The 23804-nt window shown below is 38.0% G+C and overlaps 2 protein-coding genes across 3 annotated transcripts in view; one reads left to right on the forward strand and one right to left on the reverse strand.

The window, feature by feature from the left end:
- LOC106081273 (protein mothers against dpp) overlaps positions 1 to 18229 on the reverse strand; it is a 37319-nt gene extending 19090 nt beyond the window's left edge. The window contains exon 1 of one of the 2 annotated variants that reach the window (XM_013243129.2): positions 17975 to 18229. The gene's annotated coding sequence lies outside the window, so the exon portion shown is untranslated. Of the gene's footprint in view, positions 1 to 17909 lie in introns of both variants that reach the window. The other variant, XM_013243130.2, reaches the window with a different exon arrangement.
- Positions 18230 to 22363: 4134 nt separating this feature from the next.
- On the forward strand, positions 22364 to 23697 carry LOC106081275 (tetratricopeptide repeat protein 19 homolog, mitochondrial). The gene has a single exon (XM_013243134.2). It carries the CDS (start codon positions 22474 to 22476, stop codon positions 23485 to 23487), a length of 1014 nt encoding a protein of 337 aa, XP_013098588.1. The 5' UTR covers positions 22364 to 22473; the 3' UTR covers positions 23488 to 23697.
- Positions 23698 to 23804: the final 107 nt, after the last annotated feature.

Here is a 23804-nt window from a genome sequence, read left to right on the forward strand (position 1 = left end):
AAGATCTGCAGAAAAGTCGCTAGACGAATAGTTGTAAGTAGCACGATCTCACATCTAGCATAGTAAATTATGACCGTGCTATAATAACGCAAAATGGCGATCATCTCAAAAATAGCTTTTGTAAAACAGGGCAGATTCGATGAAAAACTCCATCTACTCAACAAAGTGGCTGAGCGTTGAAGAAACCAGGAATATTTATAAAAAAAAATTTGCAATTCAAATTTACTTTATGTAGGAAAAGAATCAATGGACAATAACAAAAACAAATTTTGCAACCTAAGCGATGTTGACATTGTCGGTTATGTGTGGCACAAGAAACAAAGAGGCAGGCAATGAAGAATAAACAAATCATATCAAAACTATCAGAAAAAATGCCAATCAAATGGCTTTAGCAACACCAGCGGGCCTTGTACTACTCAAAGGTGTTAAAGCAAACAAAAAAGTCGAAAAAAACGGCAATCATTGACGAAAACAAATTACTGTCAAAATACAATAGATGTTCAGAAAAATTACATTTGATGCACTAAATACTTTACATAAAAGTTAATGAAACTAACAAAGAAGGCATTTCAGCAGTTTCTGTAGTAATCCATCTTTATTTGAAAACATAGAAAAACTATTTTTTTGATATTCCTAACACTACGAACACAAGACAAGGGATGTTGATTTAATTTTGTCATTCTGTTGCAACATTTCAAAATATTTACGTCTGGTCCTTTAAAGTATATTCTTGATTATAATTCAATTCTAAAACGATCCAAACACTTCTGTACAAGCACCATTCTGCGTCGTGCTAAAACTTGGTACAGACAAGTTTTTTGTCCATAGGCAGTTTGAAAGCAAAAATATGTTATTTTGGACTTTATCTTGAGAAAGTGCCTGTATTCCGACATTTAAGGATACCCTTATAAAAAGCGCATTTTTCACCCCATTTTGGTCAAATTTAAATTTTTATTTGAACCCCAACATCTTTTTTATCAACTATTCCAAATATAGGCCGATCTCTTGGACCCACGCGCAAGGCTTTACAGCAGTGGTGGGCACACTAGCACATGTGCACACTGTGCCAATGGGTTGTGTCTTTATGCACGTACACAATCAATAATGTGCAATAATATGTGTGTATTTGCCCACCACTGCTTTACAGTGATCATGTCCCAAACCTTTTTACGTCTTTTCCACCTTCCCTTAAAGGAATTCACTCATAGTTTTTTTTTAAAATATTGATGATTTTTGATTCGATTTCGAAAGGAGTGTCAGTGAGTGGTTAGGTGGCACTGACTCTTACTCGCATACTGAATGTCAATGATACTTGAAATGACAAGGCGTGTTATTGGTACCTTCAAATAACCAATGGTCAACGTGTCGGATCTTGGAGCAAGGGGCTCGCGATATCGAGGGATACATTTGCGATCTCACATAACCCATGGGGTGGGGGGAAAAGTATAAGGTTTACTCTGAGAAACAAAAGAATAGTAAAACGGACTCCCCTAACGTTGACGATCTACGCAAACGAAAAAAGGACAATGATTTGCGGATCTGCACGTGGAATGTTCAGACTCTTTATAGGGAAGGTGCAATATACGCACTGGCGGATGTATTAGAGAAGTACAATGCAGATAGTACCGTCTCACAGGAAGTACGATGGACCGGGCATGGCGTCACAACAACACCAAACGGTAAAGAACTATACTATAGCTGGCATGACACAAGGCATTCATTTGTCTGTGGATTTGTGTGCTTTGCGTATTGCAGCAAAGATTCCAACCCTTTTGATCTGATATTGCACGGAAGCTAGACATTGAAAAGCTGCAAACACAAAAAATTGCAACGCCATACTCCACTCGACTGACCCAACTGCTTGTTACAAGCACTTCTTGTCCCGATGATATAAAGGCAAAATGGCAGTCCATTGCCCATTACATTGAAAATGAAGCGAAATACGTACTTGAGTGCCAGAACCCTCCCACAAGAAACCCATGGTACGATCAAGTGTCAATAAGCTACTAAAGCCAAGAATGCGGCATAGAGAGCAACCCTGCAATCAGTATCAACGCGCCAAAAAAAGAGGAAGGAGAGGTTATTGCATCAATCCGATGGCTTTGGTGCAGGCAGAGACAAAGAAGGAAATCTGGTAACTGATACAGATAGTGTGTTGTGGATATGGAAAGAACATTTTACCCAGCCGCTAGTGTCCGATGATGGTGGCGAAGAGAATAGCGCAGAACCAATTGCTGATGATGGTATAGAATATTAACTCCTAATCAGAATGAGATTCAAGTAGCAGTGGCCCAAATAAAGAACAACAAGGAAGCAGGAGCCGATGGGTTGCCCGCTGAACTACTTAAGACCTTGGATGACAAGCTGATTAGGCGTATGCATAAAATGTATACCTCCTAATCAGAATGAGTTCCAAGTAGCAGTGGCCCAAATAAAGAACAACAAGGCAGCAGGAACCCATCGGTTCCTGCTGCCCGCTGAACTATTTAATACCTGGGGCGACAAGCTGATAAGGCGTATGCATCAGTTTGTCTGCGCGATCTAGCTAGAAGAACGCATACCCGATGATTGAAACCCAAGCATACTATGTCTCGTACACAAGAAAGAAGACAAGACGGAATGTGCCAACTACAGAGGAATAAGACCATCGCATACAAGATATATTAAGCATACTGTGTGAAAGATTAAAACCAATAAGATAATTGGACTCTACCAATGCGGCTTTAAACCTGATAAATCGACCATACACCAGATATTCACACTGCGCTAAATCCTAAAAAAGACCCAAGAAGGAAGAAAAGCTCAATCCATACCTTTTCTTTGTTGACTACAAACATGCTTTTGACAACCTTATACGTCCAATCGAATTTCAATCAAATTCTGAGTTTGGTATCCCTGCAAAAATTAGTAAGACACGCAGGTACAAGCTGCTAATACACGTTCCTCAGTAAGAATATTAATAAAAAAAATAATAAAACAAGTTACGGCCACCGTGGCGCAGAGGTTAGCATGTCCGCCTGTGACACCGAACGCCTGAGTTCAAATCCAAGCGTGAACATCAGACAAACATTTTTTGCGGTGATTATCCCCTTAAAAGATGCTGGCGACATTTGTAAGGTATCCAGTCGCGTTAAACTTCTCTAACAAGTGGTGTCGCTTAGCGGCACGCTGTTCGGACTCGGCATAAAAAAGGAGATCCCATATCATTGAGCTAAACTTTGAATAAGACTGCACTTATTGATATGAGAGAAGTATCCCCTGTTCCTTAAAGTAATGTTCATGGAAGGAAAATATGTATGTACAACAAGTTACGGTATAATTTTATTGATTCATCCATTTCAAAGAAAAGCGATTAAGAACATGCATTAGATGTTGCATATTTTACGACACTGTCTGGATGAAACTTCCCTGAATTGTTGTCATGAATTGAATTCACATAAGAAAATCTCGTATAGAATTTTGGACTGCATTACTAATGCAACATATTTGTACATCTATTCATACATATGTCGATGGCTTAATTTAAAAAAGGCTTAACTCGATTTTTTGTTACTTTACAGGTGAAGGAAAGAACTCGGCAAGGCCTGTTTTTGAAATCGTTTTAATTCTGCTATTTGCAATTGCATCCGCCTGAAACTTTGAGAAAGAGATAGAATAAATAAAAAAGGCAAAAATAGCCGACCTTAAACGCATATAGACGACAGGAAGAACTATGAAAAACAGATCAACAAAAAACAAAGATAACTACATTTTTGCTTCTTTACAGGAGAAGGAAAAACCTTTACTTCAGCTTCCTTTCAAAGACGTTGTAAATCCGTTATTTGCAATTGTATTCACCTGATATTTTGAGGGAGGCTGCATCTGAAATTAGTCTTCCAGAATAAACCAAAAATGCCATTTTGGTAACAAAATGAGTTGGGCCCTTTTTATATTAAGCCATCGATATGTATCGCATGCATTCAACTCCAACAAAAACGATCGGCTAATTTGCATGCAAACAATTGTCGATATGTCACGTCCTACGAAAAGCAACTGCAAATGAAAACGACGGTCAAAACAAACAACTCCATCAAATGGTTGTGGAGTTTTAGCCTCGACAACAATAACAAATTAAAATTATAGTACGGCTTGGGCGCCGCCCGCAAGCAACAACCAACCAACACAAATGAAAACGAAAAGAAAAATTTAAATAAACAAGCCAACATCCATCCGCACTCACCCATCCATTCAAAATCTGAAGTGTAAATTACTCGGCTAACGAAAACAACAGAATAAAAGAAATAAAAACTGAATGCAATCGATTATGGATCTACAAGAGCTACACCATGTACTCACTCAGTTGAAAAAAGGGCGCCTTCAATAAAAGTAAAGAAATGACAACCTACGTTTTGTAAAAACCCAAGGGTTCTTTTTAGCAATATCTCATTACATCCAATCTTATTTTTATCATTAAATTTGTATTATAAGTTGCCAAAATTATTGTAACATTCGATACGATTTACACCAGAGAAGACGGTTTGTCGCTACATTAGTATAACAATCGGCTACAAATTTCTGTAGAGCATTTTCACTATTAACTCATTTGTGCATAGTTTCCGTTTTATCGGGCGTTTTTATTATATCGGATAATAGATGTGGCTTTTATGGGCCTAAGACCCTTAATCGGCGGAACGGTATATATCGAAATCGGACAATAAAGGCGCCTTTTATGGGACCAAAACCTTAAATCGAGAGATCGGTCTATATGGCAGATATATCCAAATCTGGACCGATCTCAGCCATATTGAAGAAGGATGTCGAAGGGCCTCTGTCCAAATTTCGGCGACATCGGACAATAAATGTGCCTTTTATGGGCCCAAAACCTTAACTCGAGAGATCGGTCTATATGGCAGCTATATCCAAATCTGGACCGATCTGGGCTAAGAAGAATGTTAAAAGGCCTAACAAAACTCACTGTCTAAAATTTCAGCAATATCGGATAATAGATGTGGCTTTTAAGGGTCCTAAGACCCTAAATCGGCGGTACGGACTATGTGGCTGGACCAAATTGAAGAAGGATGCCTTCGAACTTAACCTGCTTACGGACAAAAAAGAATCTGTGCAAAGTTTCAGCTCAATATGGCTATTTTTAAAGACTGTAGCGGGATTTGAGCAGACAGACAGACTGACATGGCTAGATCGTCTTAGATTTTAACGCTGATCAAGAATATATATACTTTATAGGGTCGGAAATGGATATTTCGATGTGTTGAAAGCGGAATGAAAAAATTAATATACCCCCATCCTTCGGCGGTGGGTATAAAAACGGGCTTAAATTTAACGGAACTTTATGTGACGAACATTTTTATTTTACTGGCAGGTGGAAACAATTCTTACAATATGCTCGTGCAATTTTTGGTCAATATAAAAAAGATTGACTTACAATAGGTGCACCCCGTGTATATCGTCTTTTATAAAGGACGCTCTCCAAAAATTAAGTTTTCGTTTTTAGACATTTTTTTAAATCGCTTTTTTATCGCCATTCAATTCTTAAAAACACACATTTTGAACAAACTTTGCTAGAGAGCGTAATGTACTAATGGGTAAAGGTACCTGACATGATTGTTGTTATTGTTGTTGCCACATTGGTATGTGGAGGTAGCGATCTATCCGAACTGCCTCCTCATAAATATGAGCTCGACACAGTCATTAGAGTCTAGTACTAAGTACAAGAGCGTGATAAGGCCAATACTTACTTGTGCCTCAGTAGTTTGGTGGACTGTGATGGAGAAAAAGTGCAATGACAGGATAATTCAACAGGTTAAGAGAACATGTTGTCCATCAGTCCACTGGAGTCTACTCTAGATATCCGACACATAGGCATACAGATTAAGTTTGAGGCAGCCATTGTTGCCATGAGAATAAGGTGATGGATAGAGGATAGGAGCATACCTTCGTCATACCTTCGCAGTATAATTGAGGCAACGACAGGAAACCTGGAAGGAATGGAAGAGCTTTCCGATCGGAAACCTGAGACGACACATTAATTCGAGTGCGAGGCAATGCTGTCAGCGGCACATATTTGGATTGAAGGAACCCTTGTATGTCATCCGGAAGATTATGTTACACGGATGGATCAAAGCAAGAGGATAGAGTTGACCTGGGGATCTACATTGAGAACCCAGGGACTGACATCGGGGTAAAACGAGTAAAATCGTTCGAAATCTCTGGATTGTGTATTATGTATCTCTTTATTGAACGGGAATTTTTGAGAATTTTTATCTTTATTTACAAAAACTCTGGTATAAAAATGTAGATACAAGTGGAATAATATCCATTAAATACGAGATGAAATTTCATTCGATACGAAAACTCTCACGTATGCGGTAATTCGACCTTTTTTTTAGATTGCCTGACCATAATACGATCCTGCAGGCAGAGATCCAGTCGATCAGGGAATACGTGAGGTGGTGTGGTTTTCAGGCGAGGACGTCGAGTGAGAACATCTTTACGGACAGTAACCTAGCCGTCAGGGCAATAATAACCAGGACGGTAAGGTCACGAACAGTCTTGGAGTGTAAGAAGGAGTTTAACGCCTTTTCTGAGTATGGCACGATCAGCATCGATTGGGTGCCGGGCCATAGCGAGTCCGAGGAAAAAAGAAGTAGCTTTCGGTATCATAACAGGACACATAGGACTACGAGCTCACTTTTGCAAAATTGATGCGGAAAGTGGTAGCATGAGGGGAAGATGATGAGACGTTGGAGCATTTCCTATGGCATTTCCCGGCCAACAGACACCGGAACTTATATGGGGACACCATACCACACAAGAACCAACTTAGGGGCGTGGTATGGAAAACAATTAAAGATTTTTTAAGTAGCACGGGAATTTTCTTTTTCGATGTTACTTTTTAGTATTTACAGCGCACAACAAGTCGATTACTGGCTTAGGTGTATTTCCATAGTGGCATGGGGCAGATTAATCCTCCCCTAACCTCGCCCTGATGTTGACATATGGCAACGCAAAAGTACACAAAGCTTACTTACTGTAAAATTACCGTGTGATTGGTTCTCACATAAAATGGTTGCAAAATTGGGCTTTTAAAAGAAGCTTGCAAAAATTGACAGATGGCAAGTGTTTATCGGTAACTCATCATTTAACTTTGATTTCACAAGACAAATTATGGATAATAAGAAGATTTGATTGAGATTTTGAGATTTTTCTTTAAAGTGTTGAGTAAACTTTTATTGATAGATTTCATATTTTGTGACCATTTTATGTCGATAAAACTGAGCTTACCATATGGCAACACCAGGGCTGTTAGGGTACAGTATTTGTATACCTTCCACCAAAGAATAATCTGTCTGTCCAAAAGCATGCTTACTCTCGAACGAGTAAAGCTAATTTCCAAACATTTTTCGCAGATACTTCGCATTGAAGTAGGTCGGTTGGCACTATAAATAGGCCAAATCGGTCCACGTTTAGATATAGCTCCCATATTAACCTATTTAAGCCCTTAGAGGGCGCAATTTAAATCCGTTTAGGTTGAAATTTTGTATAACGTCCATGTTACGACTCTCATCATATATGGTAAAAAATGTGAAATGAATCTCTGGATTAAACTTCTTGACCTGTATCCCAACCGCCCTGGTGTTGCCATGTGACAATAGGATACTTCTTGCTTTAAACGACACCTAAGGATTAAATCCAGCTGATTTGAAATACCTTAACGTTCATGAAATAAATCTTGAGTAAATCATCCAAAAGTATTCATCTAAAAATTTCAGGGTGATTCGGGTTAATTGATTGAATAAAGTGTTGTATGACTTTATTCAATCGGCAATTGGAACCATAGAATGGACCAACAGCTACAGCCATATGAGTTGCGTTCCACCATTAACAGATTTTGTTAGAGATGGGTAAATGGCAAAATTGGGTTAAAAACTACATATTCACCCAAAAACCGGGTAATAACTATGCTAGTTAATCAACATGGAGTAAAATCAAATTTTTTCATTTCATAACCAGTATACATAAAATTAGCTTTCTGTTTGTCAGCATGCTTGTGTATTTTCTGTATATTTTGAAAAATGCAAACATTGTTTTTTGGGAAAATTTTATTTTTTTATTTTAATCTATACCATCGAATATGTTTATTTATGCAAAGAATCGTGTCTTGGAGAAATTTCAAAAGATATCTTTAGCTTTACATTTCTGGTAGGAAAATTAAATAAAAAAAAATCTAGGACCGAAAAAATTAAAAAAAAAACTTGTTCCAACTTTATTAATACATATAATTTAATAATAAAAAATTGTTAGGAAATCAGATTTTTAGTAGTGGATCGCTCGCTTAGTGTGTCCCTGTATACTCAGCAATTGTTGTATTCCTAAAAACACAAAATATGCAAAGTATGCAACATAAATACTGCACACAAAGCATGGAATTAACTAATGCTATACACGTTTAGCAAATATCCGTCGCATATATTTTCGAAGAAACTACACAATCGAACAAACTTTTATGCAATGATAAGAATCAAATTTATGCCCACAAGGCTGGTGGTAGATATCAAGCAATACAAATGTTAATTGTAGCACAGCCAGAAGTTGTGAACTGTTACATGTTTATATTTATTAACGCGGAACACCCTGAAATTTTCTGTTGAATATTTTTGGACGATTTAATATTTGTACGTTTAAGATTCTAAAAATATTGTGCTTTAGTCCCTTCGTGTCCTTTAACACGAGAAGTAACCTGTTGTCATATGACAACAACAGGACTGTTTAGTACTGTTTTATTTTGAAGAATATTTCAGATAAAGATGCATTTTTTGCAGAAGAAATTTTAATATTGAGTCCTTCCCGCAAAAATGATGTGAGCGACAAAATCCAAATTTTAAAGAATACGATTTTTATTGAATAACTTTTGATATATTCTTGATTGAATATTCAAATTTGGCTGTTGTTGTTGTAGCAATGTTTTGTACAATCGGCTGCCAAGGGATAGATTAAAATTTGGTATTGGACGTCTACTAAAGCATATTTACGAAAATGAAAAATAATTTGTATAGCAGGGTTTTATATCGCTTACATCATTTTTCGCGGGGACACTGGAAGGCTAGTTCTCAACAAAGTGGCGGATACATAAACATATAACATTAAAGTAGAGATCGCATTTTTTATCCGATATTATTGAAATTTGACACAAATGACTTTCGAGGCCTGGTTCAGATTTAGAAATAGCGATTAGGATTAATATGGCAATAATCGGTCATTTTTTCTTCTGATCTCCAAGATATTTGGCACGCAAAATTGTGGCTCAATTTGTGAAACGCGCTAATATTGGATCTGTAACAGCTTATTGACCGATTTGGACTATACTCGAAACGGATATTGGGATTCATAGCAGAAGCCATCGCGCAAAATTCAGCCAAATCGGTTCAGAATTGCGCCTTCTATGGTAGAGCTGACAAAATATCGATGGCGCATCCATACTATCGATATTTAATTTTTTGTCTGAATATCGATTGATATTTTTCCTATTGCTACTATCGGCAAAGTTAATTTTTTTCGAAAATAAAACAAAAATAAGCAATCCGACACTGAATTCACAATTTTTATCCCATTTGGGCTAAAATGTTGTACAATGATTTCTCTCATGGCTTCCAACTGACTCGGTTTAATTTGGTCTGTGCATTGATATTGCTTCAACATAAATCGGACTCTTGATTTTTACTTTTCATATTCATTTGAAATAAAGGTGATGGGAAATTAACGATAGTATCAACACAATCGATATTTATTATTAGAAACATCGAAAATATCGAATGTTGTGATTATCGATAGTTTACCAGCTCTACTCTATGGACTTGAGGAGGCAAATCCAAAGATCCGATTTGCCTCCTCAAGCGATATCCTGATTTTTAGTTCTCATTTTCGTTTCAAATATAGATGATGGGAAATTAACGATAGTATCGATTTTATCGATATTTATTATGTTGCGAAAATACAGAATATTGCGATAATCGATAGTTTGCCAGCTCTATTATATGAGAGCAACATATGTATATCAGATTATTAATCGATTGGAACCAAATTTTCCAAATAGGATGAGAGTCATAACAGATGACTGGTTCAAAATTTCAGCTTATTCGGAAAATTTAGCATGCTTTTGGATAAGCTGATAATCCTTTGATGGAAGGTATACAAATATTGTACCAATATGGCAACGCTCCATTGCAAAAATCTCCGATCAGTGAGCTCGTCTCGAAAGAGAAATAAACAAGAATTAAAGAAAAAAAATTATATTTGCCCTAAAAGGCAAAAAGACTTGAAAATAAAAAATTCGGCAGACCCTGGCCGGGATTCGAACCTGAGCACACGGAGCAATAGCGAAAGCCGTTGCCGTTGTCTAGCGTTCGAAGCCATGAATACAACTTCCAAAATATGCACAAAATCGTGTATATGCCATGGGAGTAGCGTAATTGTGCAGACAAAAAATCTGCCATTACATTGGGAAAAGAACGACTTATAGACAAGGTTGTCCTTGTAGTTATGAATGGAAAATAACGTAGCTTTAGACTTCGAGGAATTAATGAAAAATCTATAAAACACCATTCATGTCATTAATAGATTCATTACATAATCAACTTGGCTTGCAATACATCTGTGTTGTAGATATCTCCAGTAAAAAGTATTTGTACATCATCCGCATAAGAAGAGGGCGAACACCAGCCCTTCCATTCACATTAATATATTGATTTCTCTCACACAGGTAAGAAAAAATAAGCCATACGCACTCGAAGAAAATCCGTAGATTATATGAAGCTTGCTAATGAGTATAGAGTAATCGATCCTATCAAATGCCTTCTCTAAGTCCAATGAGAGAAGGACACTGATTTTCTGTTTCTTATGCAGTCGGTTAGTCCAACAAGCAACATTGAAGAGGTCCTATGACTTTGAAAGCCACACTGAATATCACTCAAAAGTCATAATAACGACAAACCATTGCAATTTTAAAGCCAGAAAGCTGCGAGTGTTTTTGCGTTGCCTTATGGCAACACCAGGGCTATCCGGGTTAACCTTAACAGCCAATTTTGAAGTAACTAAGGGCGGCATTAAATTTAAACAATGACTATTGTTACACTACCTATCAACGCTACCTTTTTAAAGTCCTTCTATACAAAAAAAAAAAAAACACAAAACGCATATGGTGGCTCAAAAGAAGAACTGTAAAAGAAGCCCAATGCATAGCAGAAATAGTGCAGTGTCGGGTTTTGTTTTGATCAGCCCCAACACAGTCATTCTCATGTTGCTATCATGCACGAGTAATTAGTAGTGCTATGTCTTTACAATTACAATTGCAGTCCGCAATCCTTAAATTCCTTATGTAGTCGTAATTATGATTCTACTACCTAGTGGTGCGTTATAAGTTAGTTGCCATGTCTGCAGCTTTTTATTAACCAACATGAAGCAAATTCTTAGAAAGAGCATAATACTATGTCGATATGAGTAGGTAGGCGCCTTTTTCGATTTGTGTCCGCGTTTTAATTATTATTGGAAAGGTATTGAAACTTGATATACGTATTAGGAATGCTACCAAAGCTTGTTTAGCGCAAATATCACTGAAGTGACAATTGTATAAAAAACAAAATGGTTTAAAATTGTTTGAAATTAATTTTAAATTCTCATTATTATTAGAAAACTTTTTCAACTTATAATATCTAGCATAAAATATTTCTTTATCCTTTATTTTAAATTTGCGTGTAGTTGTGTTAATATAATATGAAGACATGCCCCTTTTTGTGACCTTTTCTGGCAACATCCATTTGACCCTTTTTTATACCCACCACCGAAGGATGGAGGTATGATCATTTTCTCATTCCGTTTGCAACACATCGAAATATCCATTTCCGACCCTTTAAAATAAATATATTCTTGATCAGCGTAAAAATCTAAGACGAGTAGAAACTTTGCACAGATTCTTTTCTTGTCCATAAGCAGGTTATGTTCGAAGATGGACTATATCTTGAATAACCCCCATATAGACCGATCCGCCGATTTAGGGTCTTAGGCCCATAAAAGCCACATTTATTATCGGATTTTGCTGAAATTTGGGACAGTGAGTTGTATTAGGCCCTTCGATATTCTTCATCAATTTGTCCCAGATCGGTTCAGATGTGGATATAGCTGCCACATAGCCCGATCCTCCGATTTATGGTCTTAGGCCAATAAAAGCCACATTTATTATCCGATTTTGCTGAAATTTGGGACAGTAAGTTGTCTTAGGCCCTTCGACATCCTTCAATTTGACCCAGATCGGTTCAGATTTGAATATAACTGCCTTATAGACCTATCCTCCGATGCCTTATAGACCTATCCTCCAGATCGGTTCAGATTTGGAAATAACTGCCTTATAGACCTATCCTCCGATTTAGGGTCTTGGGCCCATAAAAGCCACATTTATTATCCGATTTTGATGAAATTTGGGACAGTGAGTTGTGTTAGGCCCTTCGAAATCCTTCGTCAATTTGGCCCAGATCGATTCAGATTTGAATTTAGCTGCCTTATAGACCGATCTCTCGATTTAGGGTCTTAGGCCCATAAAAGCCACATATATTATCCGATTTTGCTGAAATTCGGGACAGTGAGTTGTCTTAGGCCCTTCGACATCTTTCTTCAATTTGGTCCAGATCGGTTCAGATTTGGATATAGCTGCCATATAGACCGATTTCTCGATTTAAGGTTTTGTGCCCATAAAAGGCGCATTTATAGTCCGATGTCACCGAAATTTGGGACGGTGAGTTTAGATAGGCTCTTCGACTTCCTTCTTAAATTTGGCCCAGGTCGGTCCAGATTTGAATATAGCTGCCATATAGAACGATCTCTCGATTTAAGGTTTTATGGGCCCATTAAAGGCGCATATATAATCCGATTTCACTGAAATTTGACACAGTGGCATATGTTAGGCTTTTCAACATCCTTGTCATATATGGTTCAGATCGGTTTATTCTTAGATATAGCTACTGTACTTATTAGTATTTGGTCCAAATTGGAACATATTTCGATATAACTGTTATGGGACATAAGGTATGCAATTTTCACCAGATTTTGATGAAAGGTGGTTTACATATATACCCGAGGTGGTGGGTATACAAAGTTCGGCCCGGCCGAACTTAACGCCTTTTTATTTGTTTTGTTTTTTTCTTATTTTACTAAAATTCCTTTTAAAAAAAGTTGACAAAACTGTTATTAAAGCAAATAAAGTACTTTTTGCTTTATTGAACACTTGATGGACCGGGGTTCTTAAATGGCTCCCAATCGGCCCATATGATCTTTTGATGGGTATGATGGGCGTGGGCGGCCCCCACTTCTTTGCGAGGCACAGTGGAAGAAACCATGAGTCTAGCGCGAGATAATTCAAATTTCAAAATAGAGAAATAGTTAAGTATTTCCATATATCAGATTGCCAACAAACTACTGGCTTCGAAACTAGTTGTTTCTGTTATTTTATGTACACGTTAAACTGACTTAGAGATTTCAAACATAAATTATGTTTTAAAGGGGAAAATGTGTATTTTTGGTACGTTTTATGTTGTGGGTTACAAGAATAATAAATAAAAAAAAAAATTCAAAAATGAATATAAAATAAAGTGATTGTTTTTAAAACTATGGGTGCATGAAAAAAATGTTTTCGTGCATTGCGACTTGTTTATGTAGTCATAAATAGCCAAATATTTGCTCTTTTTTGCCCTTATCTAATATTATATTATGACCTTAAACGGAGTGATCTATTTTTGTCCAATTTGTCCAACCTGAAAACTTATTTTTCTATTTGTGTTGAAATTTGTTAAAAGGCTGAATGTGAAATTAGCGGCAAGTTTTTGCAATATTTTCATATTTATGCAGGTACAGTAAAAGTTTCAAAGCGGTTTCTTATTACAGCGTTTATATAACTATAACAACGAAAAGATGTCTTCCAAATATCTTTTGGCCATGCAGACGATGTTTCCAATAAATTAATTGTTGAGACTAGGATAGGTTAGCTTATAAAGAGAGAGCGGATATAAATCCGCCCAATGGCACTATGGACATACACATAAGGCAGTAATCAGCTTGCTATGCGCTCTAAATACAAAAAAAGCATCGAAAAAAAACCTAAGTCAGGAATTCCGTGCTACTTACAATATCCACAGCGTTAAATGCGCGTTCGTCGACCACGCCCTTAACTAGGACTACGTCGTCCCGAAAGGCTTCGGGCTAACAAAGTTTATTTAGTAAGTTTTTTGACGGTTGAGTTTATTTAGTAAGTTTATTGACGGCGGTCCTCTGGCCTTCACTGCCAATTCGTCTGCTTTTTCATGTTGTTGTTCTTTCAGCCACATTTTCATGTGGAGGTGGCGATCCACGTCAATCTTCTGTAGATGTGAGCTCGTTCTGGTCCAAAGGACCGATCGCCGCGGGAACAGAGTGCCCATTGGTTATTTAAAGAAGCCAATAACCAGCCTTGTCATATCGGGCACTCAGTATTTGTGCAAGAGCCGGTGCCGCCCGCCCTCTCACTGAGACTCTCCGCTCGATACCGCTGAATGTCCGCGACTGACGTTGCAGCTACTCCGTATTGAGCATTCCACTATGCGCAACTTGTGGCACCGCCAGGTAGCTCGCAGCTAAGCTTCTCGTAACAGCAATGAACACTGATCGGACCTCAATGTTGCAGCCTATATGGTGCTTACAGCTATCCCGTGCCGGGATGTCAGGTTCGTGTCTTGTCAAAGTTATATTCAAATTAATCTTTACGGACATCATTTCTACATTACTCTAAATACCTTTCATGTGACACTGATATTGATTTGGGGGGTTTTTGTGTGAGGCGACCAGGTTATTTGACCCCACCATTCTATAACAGCTTTGTGATTGCAACAAAAATTTTGCTTAAAGTCATGTTCCCATCTCCGGTGTTTCCTTCGGTATTCATGGTGTGTAGTAGAGGCCTCCACAAAACGACACTAGTGTGCAGCAAAATCTCTTTTTTTATTTTGTTGCTGGCATTGTCTCTTAAACTTCATTCATAAATATTGAGTGTGATGAGAGCGCAAAGAAGTAAGACGTGTGTGAGAGTGTGGTCATTATTTAAGAAAAGGATAGTGTGCCGGAGAAATCAAACAGTGTGCCGCAGAAAATACAATTGTCCTTGATCTAATAAATGTTTTATACAAAATTATATGCCACTACATGAGTGCGGTGGGAGGCCACAGTAGCGCAGAGGTTAGTATGTCTGCCTACGACGCTGAACGCCTAGGTTCGAATCCTGGCGAGACCATCAGAAAAAATTTTCAGCGGTGGTTTTCCCCTCCTAATGCTGGCAACATTTGTGAGGTACTATGCCATATAAAACTTCTCTCCAAAGAGGTGTCGCACTGCGGCACGCCGTTCGGACTCGGCTTTAAAAAGGAGGTCCCTTATCAATGAGCATAAAACTTAAATTGGACTACACTCATTGATATGTGAGAAATTTGCCCCTGTTCCTTAGTGGAATGTTCATGGGCAAAATTTGCAATTTGCAATTTACATGAGTGCACACAAGGCTCATTTCTTATCCGATTTTTACATAAACTACTGGTACCTCGTTTTAAGGCACAAATGATTGCGATTAAATTCAAAAGAAGACTTAAATTCTTTAGGACACAAAGTGATTATTGTTCTGGTTTAGTAAATCCAGAACAATAATCACTTCTTATCTAGCTAAATTTATATTTGTTTGTATCTTCGTATGTTTATTTGTGGTGTTGTAAATTAATTTTTTTCGTATAGACTGGTGCTTTTGTATAAAGCACCACCAAAAAAAAGGGGGCCGATCGAGACAATATAGGACTCAAATGCAAGGTATTAGGGAGTGAATTCGGAATGTGTTCTTTAAAATGTTGAGTCCAAAAAACTGGGGCCATGCCAATCCCAAAACCACCTTAAACAGTCATATTGACCAACCATGGCAATATAGAACTGAAGAGAAAGGTACTCAAGAGCAAAGTAGGCATATAGACCGGTAATTAATATATGGGACTCAAGTGAAGAGAAAAATACTAATCTGATACAAAACTGGTGCAGGAGACGTCTCATATCTCTGGAGACGTCTCACTACTCTGGAGACATTACAACCTTAAAACAAAAACCCCAACGGTGGCCTTCAAAAAATCCCTTTTTTAGGGGAATTTCCCCTTATCTGACAATACTGTTTGTTGTCATTAAGTGTGATGTATACGATAGCAGCAGAATAGTGTTCAGTGTGTTAGCAAAAACAATAACAAAGTACACACACTAGGCTCGCTTCGTTTGTATCACACTTAACGCAACATTAATTTGTGTTGCTTTACACGCACAGTTTGGTCACGGCAATGCTCCCTAACGATTAATTGCTTGGAAGTGTAGTCTTGTGCAGTTCTCTAGTGTGTAGTATAGTTGTCAACTAACGCCAGTAAACGAAAACTCTCAGGAACGTCGTTTGCACCTCGATTTGTTCAGTTCAAATGATTTTTCGAAGAAGTTAGGCTAGGTTGGTAAAAGTGGCAGTCTCTATTTTTGTCCATTTTGATACCACAGTAATAGAAGGAATATGCCTTCTAGCTCCTACCATTGAACCGTACATCTCGCTTTGTGAGATGTTCATGCCAACGGTCGTTATGACATATTTGATTTTGTCGTTATTGATTTTGTAACAGTATGTTGTACCAGGTATAGTTATTTTTGTAACCGCAATTGCATGTGGATGTATCGATCCTCGTTAAGCTTCTAAAGGTGAGCAAGCTCGTTCCAGCTTATAGGACGCCGCGAGAACATAATGGCCATGGCTCCAATAACTCGTCTTGTCATATCGAGCATTATAGTCATTCAGTATTAAATAGCCGGTGACGCCCGGCCTCTCACTGAAACTCTTCACTCGGTACCGCTGTTTGTCTGCAGCTGCCGTTACAGCTACCCGTATGGAACATTCCACTATCGCAGCTCGTGACACGATACAGATGGGACCGCAAAGTTCCAGTCTGTGTGGTGATAACAGCTGGCTATCCCGTGCTAGGGAATATTGTGGTTTAATCAAATAGCGGCTCAGGCAGTCGTGACTTGTGAGTCGTGTCTCGTGAGTGGTGATTGTCTCGTGAGTCGTGTGTGAGTAAAATTTTCATCTCGTGTGCGTGCGTGAACGTAAGTCGACATGAAAAAGTCGTGATGAGCGGAGTGGAAAATCACTCACGCGCTCATTGTTCAGCTCGTCCGCCTTTGACGCTGAATGCCTGAAGTCAAATCCCGTCGAGAACACCAGAAAATTTATATTCTGTGTCAAAAGACTATAGTATTTCCAAACTACCCGATATTACAAATATAATTTTGGTCACAAAATCGGTGGCGGTTTACAAATTCCGCCAGAAACCATGAAATGTCCTTAATGAACAATAAAATGTCAGCATCTGGAAAGGTTCGGTGACATTGACCAAAATCAATCCCATGGCAGCCGGTTGTACGTATCGGATTAACCCGAGTCCGTTATCGTCAAGGGTTTCCGCCTCAGTGTACAGCAAACTGCTACAACAACAACAACTGACCAAAATAAAATAGCACATCCATTAGCGCTATAACACAACCGAATATTGCTCTTACTTAAATTTCCAAATCAATGGTGATTGACTGCAGCTCACGTATGACATAGCGACACTTCCAAAATCATTTTATATATGTAGATATTTATATATTAATTATTAAACAAAAACCAGTGGCCTAATCGATGCAGTCGTCCCTCCGCTTATTTTTTTCCATCCCTATTTTTTCTTGTACATAGTTGTCGTCGCTTACAACAACAACATTAGTAGCTTTTGTGATTGACCTTACATTCATTCAAAGTTCTTGGAAAAACAGTGTAAAAAAAAATAACTCACTTGTCTAGATATCGAAAGAAAGTTAAAAGCGATGATTCCGTTTATTATTTTATCATTTTACTTACTTAATACTTAAAGACCACTCGCGAAGCACACACACGGACTATAGGATTATATTACGGCATTCTACCCGGGCTATATTACATCGGGCACACGGGTTATATTACAAACCACCGAGAAGCAAGCTTCTTGCAAACTTTAGAGGAAATCTGGGGTCCTGAGATCAAGAAAATAAATATTCCAGGCGTACAATCAAGACTCATAGACCGAATAACAACCGCAGCAGACATACGGACATACGTATTCTCTGTATGTATGTGAGGCAGGGTATGTGTAAGCAACAGGGACAATAGGAATAACTCTCTCATTCTTTCTCACTCTAACGAAAATTGTGCAAAGCAACAAGAATGTCATGGGAGACAACCGCCGATCCATGGTACAATTAAATAAAGTTAAGTCACTTACCCAGCTGATGGAACCTTCCAACTCCAGAGTTGTATCCTAGCCAAATTTATACAAGGACAGAGTTCACTTGAAAAGGCCATGTCACTTGCCCAGCTGAAGGAATTGCCCAATTCCAGAGTTGTATCCGCATCCCCCTAGAACGTCAAATGCTTGTTTTGGATTTTTTTAATATATTATTTTTTTCTCACATGTTAGTAGTTTTAATCATAACTCTTTTGATCTTGTGGCTACTACATATGATAGTGCAAATAAAAGCTAGAATGTCAATTTGAAAGTGCCCAGTTTGACAGCCAAGATGGAATTTGCGACGCCATCGCCACATTGTTGCATCGTGGATTTCGTTGTTGATGGGCAAGTGACTCAACCTTCTTATTTCAACCAGGTACAAGGTACTGTCTCTAGCCCAGCTGATGGAATTTTTCAATTTCAGAGTGGTACCAAAAGCCCACTAAAACGTTTTATTATTATAATTTAAACGTGTATAATGATAAATCTTTTAATCCTGCGGTTGCAGCACATGATAATGCAAATTAAAACTAGAATGTCAATTGACTGTGTGCAGAAATATGACAGCATAGCATGGCGAAACAATAAAAGGTGGTCTCATTTTTAAAACAACCATAAATCATATGGAGCAATCCGCTAATGTCATCAAGCTGATCGACGTTTTGCCAACACACACACACAAAATTTTGTGTGCGTGTGTGTATACGTGTGCGTACATGACCAGAGAATATGAGATAAAGAAGATAACAATAAAGAGAATGCAAACAAATATTTTACATCTCAATACCGTCAAACCTAGCCGGCTGCTAAAAGCTGTTCGCGTGAGAACGCCTTTTTAAATCCGCCTTGACAGCCTAATAGGAATTTGCGCCACCATCCCCACAGGGCAGGATTCACTAATGGAAGGTTAGGTCACTTGCGAAAACATAAAGTGAATAGACCCCATGAGCGTCATAAAGGCTGTCATATCTGCCGATTGAAAAATTTATTAAATAGGAGAAAACGTAAACAAAGAATGAATGTGGAAAGAGAACATGTTGACACACTCAATGCCAAGTTCTGCCAAAAGTAAAAAAAAAAACTTTTGCGTCGGTTTATTGCTAGGTTTAACCTTATTCAGTGAATCCTACACACAAAGTTGTATATTTGTAGTTGGGCAAGTGTCTAGCTTTCTTAACTTAACCATGCATCGATCATTCCGAAATGTCAATCCGCACAATTTGGAAAATGTCGTGCACTCACTCGTTAGCATGAGAGAGGTGAAGCGAATATCGAATATCTATATCTATCTGGAATCCATATGCCATACATATCGGCACAACAGCACAAGCGTTTAAGTTTCGTTTTAGCAGTACGTATTATTCACAGACAGTAAATGAATGAATAAGTAAAGGATCTACTGTCATTAACAAAATAATATAGTATGGTACTGGCTGGTACGTTATGAATACCCGGTACAACTTTTTGGTCGCCAATGCTCGGTACAAGGCGTATTAATAAGGTGACCGCATCGGCGAGTTGCTGCAACAAAGCATCTTTTTGGGAATTTGATATGTCAAAATTTGTAAATAGAGCGAAGAAAATTCGTTTCGGCGTGACATTTAAAGTTTTCGGCAAATAGCTTTGACCAATCAGAGTAAGAAGAAAGAAGTTTATTAATTTTGGAGTGTCAAGCTAGTAAAACAAATTAAAAAAAATTCTGAATCCCTAACGGCTCCACCAAAATGGCAGGTTTAAATAGTTTTCACTAGGTTATTGTAGCAGTAAAATCGCTACCAAGTGAATGTCTTTAACCTTCCACTGTAGACCAGGGTAGTTCTGGTTCAATTTCAATTGAGCTGGAACTGATTCCGACTTCATACACGTGTGTCTCGATTATAACCAGTGACCACACATCACATGTGTCAAAAGCATGACTCTTTAGTTTGGTTGACACGAGGTTTCCTCCTGAATTGAGTTCATACGATGTTGATGGGCAGGATATTTAGCGTTCCAAAAGCAAAGTACTTAAATACGATTTTTGTGCGACTAAAGCTCTATCACCATAAGGACGGTTTTTATATCCCTTTTTTAAACTCTTGGATATTTGTGGGATTGGCAGGTCATTTGAAAACGGGGTTAACGTTTGTTGGCTACGAGGATGACGTTTTCACCTTTGTGTGTGGCCGTTCAGAGTGCATGGTATGCTGCCATGATTGGCCAATGGGCTTGATCACGGAAAGATAAAGTTGGTGCTTTCACCAACATGAGGTAACTTGGTGTGTTCGGGGGACCTATCCTAGGATGGAGCTACCGTTCTCAATACTGAAAGAGGTCCTGACAGGAAATTGCAATTTCAGGACTTTGACGTCATGCTGCGCTCGACATTGAGTACTTAATATGACACTACCTGAAATTGTGGGAGTAGGTGCAGGGTTATGGCTAAACCAGTCTAAATTAGACCTTTCGCAATTCTTCACTACAATAGGGGCTTGAAATGGTAGACTGGAGGGTACTTCTACAGCCCGCCTGGAACCCATTATTGTGATGCATTTTGGCTCCTAATCTTCTTCATTCTAATGTCTGGCTTTGACTGCCGTAAATTTTGTCTGTGTTCTTCAGCGCTTATTGAATCTTTTCCGGGGGCGACACAGTGAATCTTAGTTCCATGAGTGAAGCTGATAGTGATTGAGGTTGTTAGACGCGTACCATTATATAATCTAAGTTTAAGAACCATAACAGCAGGAAACACAGAAATCAATTTAAAAAATATTTATTTTGAAATTTATATTTTTATAAAGCGAATTCAAAAATGAATTGACATATCAAGTTCCATCAGCAGTGCCGATGCGGCCACCTTATTTATTACGCCTTGGCTCGGTATCTAGCATGACATAGTTACAGGTAGTGCACCGTAAACAGCTGAGTACAATTTTTTCTCGCGAAGTGCACTATCTGTCAACGAGTTTCGGTTGTGTGTGTATTAAAGTTAAGAACAACACACAACGAAAATTGGTGCGAAGTAGTAACATACACAAAATCAGAGTTGTACTAATCACTGATTTTGACAGATAGTGCACTCAATATTTTGTTGTTGGGCAACTGCCTGAAAATTAATATATCTAACATTATTGTTAAATAACAAACTTTTAAAATCACGTTGCCAATGATAATAAACAATAACTTTGCTTATTTTATACCAGATAAGTCGATGAAATTTAGTGACATCTGCCCACAATGTAGGCTACTCAAAAACTATTCACCACACTTAACGTATTATTTTTACTATCCCTACAATTTGGTACCATTCGACACACAATACAAACCAACCTTTTTTAATTATTTTAACATGCACACATAGCACAACTAAAAGGTAGCATGATTAGCACAACAACAAAAATCTATCCCCAACCAAACTACCTTGAGCGGCAAATGCCGTAAATTGAAATGTCAAAGTGGGTTTAAAAATAAACTTTTTTTTACAACAAGGTGGGTTTAAAAAGGTGGTCTCACGCGAACGGCCGTTAACAGGTGGCCAGGTTTGACGGCATTAAGATGAAAGATTTTTGTTTGCATTCTCTTTGTTGTTATCTTCTTTCTCGCATATTCTCTGCTCATGTACGAACACGTTTACATACACGCACACAAATTTCTTTGTTTGTGTTGGCCAAAATTCGATCAGTTTAATGGCAAGATGGCGGATTGTACCATATGATTTGTGGTTGTTGTACGAATGACACCACCTTCAATTGTTTCGCCATGTGACTTTACCTTCTTATTGTACCAAAACTGAAATGAATACTCTGCTTAAGCAGAGTACTACTATTCAGCCTATTTTTTTAATTGGAGTTTGACAGCATTCCGTCTGAAAAGCTGAACAGAATACTAAGCTTTAATTAAACAATAGCGTGAGACAACCTTTTTAAATCCACCTTGGAGCTTTGGTCGATTATTACCCTAATTGAATGATCCGTCTTCAAGTGTGAACAGACTATAGGAACAACGAAGTCATGCTGTATTTTGAAAATAGTGACGTACAAACGGACTAGACAATGAAAATCATTAGAAAAACAAAGTCGACCAACATTACATAAATACACGAAATCTTATCGAAATGAGATGGATTTTACAGCGCTACTCCTCTTGGGCGAGGAGTTTCTCGGTTCACTACTCCATAGGAAGAAATGTCAATAAGCTACGGCTATGCCGGTGTCCTCGACTAAAGTCTAGCAATGGTGGAATGATATATGTCCCTCTCTCAATTAGTCTGTTTGGGTTTGGTTCCAAAGATGAGGACACTCCTGAAGACAAGCTCATAACAACCATTAAACGTTCGGTTTTGAACATAAACCGTGGGAATTTTGACAAAGCTGAACAAATGTTGCATCTCGCTCTTCGGATGGCGCAAGATTTACAGAGTAGAGAAGGCATTACCTACGTTTACGATGTGATGGCAAATTTGGCCTTAGAACGAGAACAATATAAAAAGGCTGAAAAACTGTTTACGGAGGTGATGAAAAGATTGATGCAAGAAGGTTATGCGGAGGACAATCCAAAGATACTTCACATAAGTTTAAAGTTAGCCAATATTGCTCAGTTTTTGGGCGAAGTTAACAAATCCATGCTTGGATTTACCTGGACCATACAAAAGTTGGAAGACATATTAAGAAATTCGCCTGATGACACAGACGTTCAAGAGCTATTGGGTTTGGCCCACTACTGGTTTGGCCAGCTGCACATGAAAATGGCCAACTACGAGGAAGCTAGGAAGTATCTCAAAGAGGCTTATGAGTGCTTCGTTAAAACCCATGGTCAGGAAAATGAGGAGTGTATAACCATCCTTAACAACTTAAGTGTTGCATGCGAAAAATTGCAGAGACTTAGTGAGGCTGTGATGTATATAGTAGAGGCATTGAAAATTGTAAAAAAGACCAACGATTCTCAACAGGAAGGCATATTGCAATCTAATTTGGGGCTAATATATCTGCAGCAAGGGCTTGTAGATGAAGCAAAAAACCTCTGTACACAGGCATGGCGCATGGGGCAAAGCAAAAACGATGAAGCAACCGTGCAACAAGCCGAATATTGCCTTAACGAAATCAAAGCTAAACTTGCAAACCACAAATAGACGTATTTTCTCTATTTGTTTGAAAGATAAAAGCACTCTTACGACTTGGTACGTTTCGGCTTTCTACTAATAGAAAAATAGAAATAACCTGCACATAGCGATGTACAGTATTATCTGCGAATTTTTCAAATCTAACTTCTTTGGAATTGAACAAAATAAATTTGAGGAAGAAATGTAGATACAAATAGGCGAAAAGTCAACTATTTATTATACTTAGTAAATTTTATTTTTAAAAAATCTTAGCGTTAATTCTGTAGTAGTCATAGTAAAATAATACTGAATACCTACCCAAAAGAAGTAAGTGTAATATAACCAGA

Source organism: Stomoxys calcitrans, chromosome 3 (assembly GCF_963082655.1).
Source record: "Stomoxys calcitrans chromosome 3, idStoCalc2.1, whole genome shotgun sequence".
Classification (NCBI taxonomy): Eukaryota; Metazoa; Arthropoda; class Insecta; order Diptera; family Muscidae; genus Stomoxys; species Stomoxys calcitrans.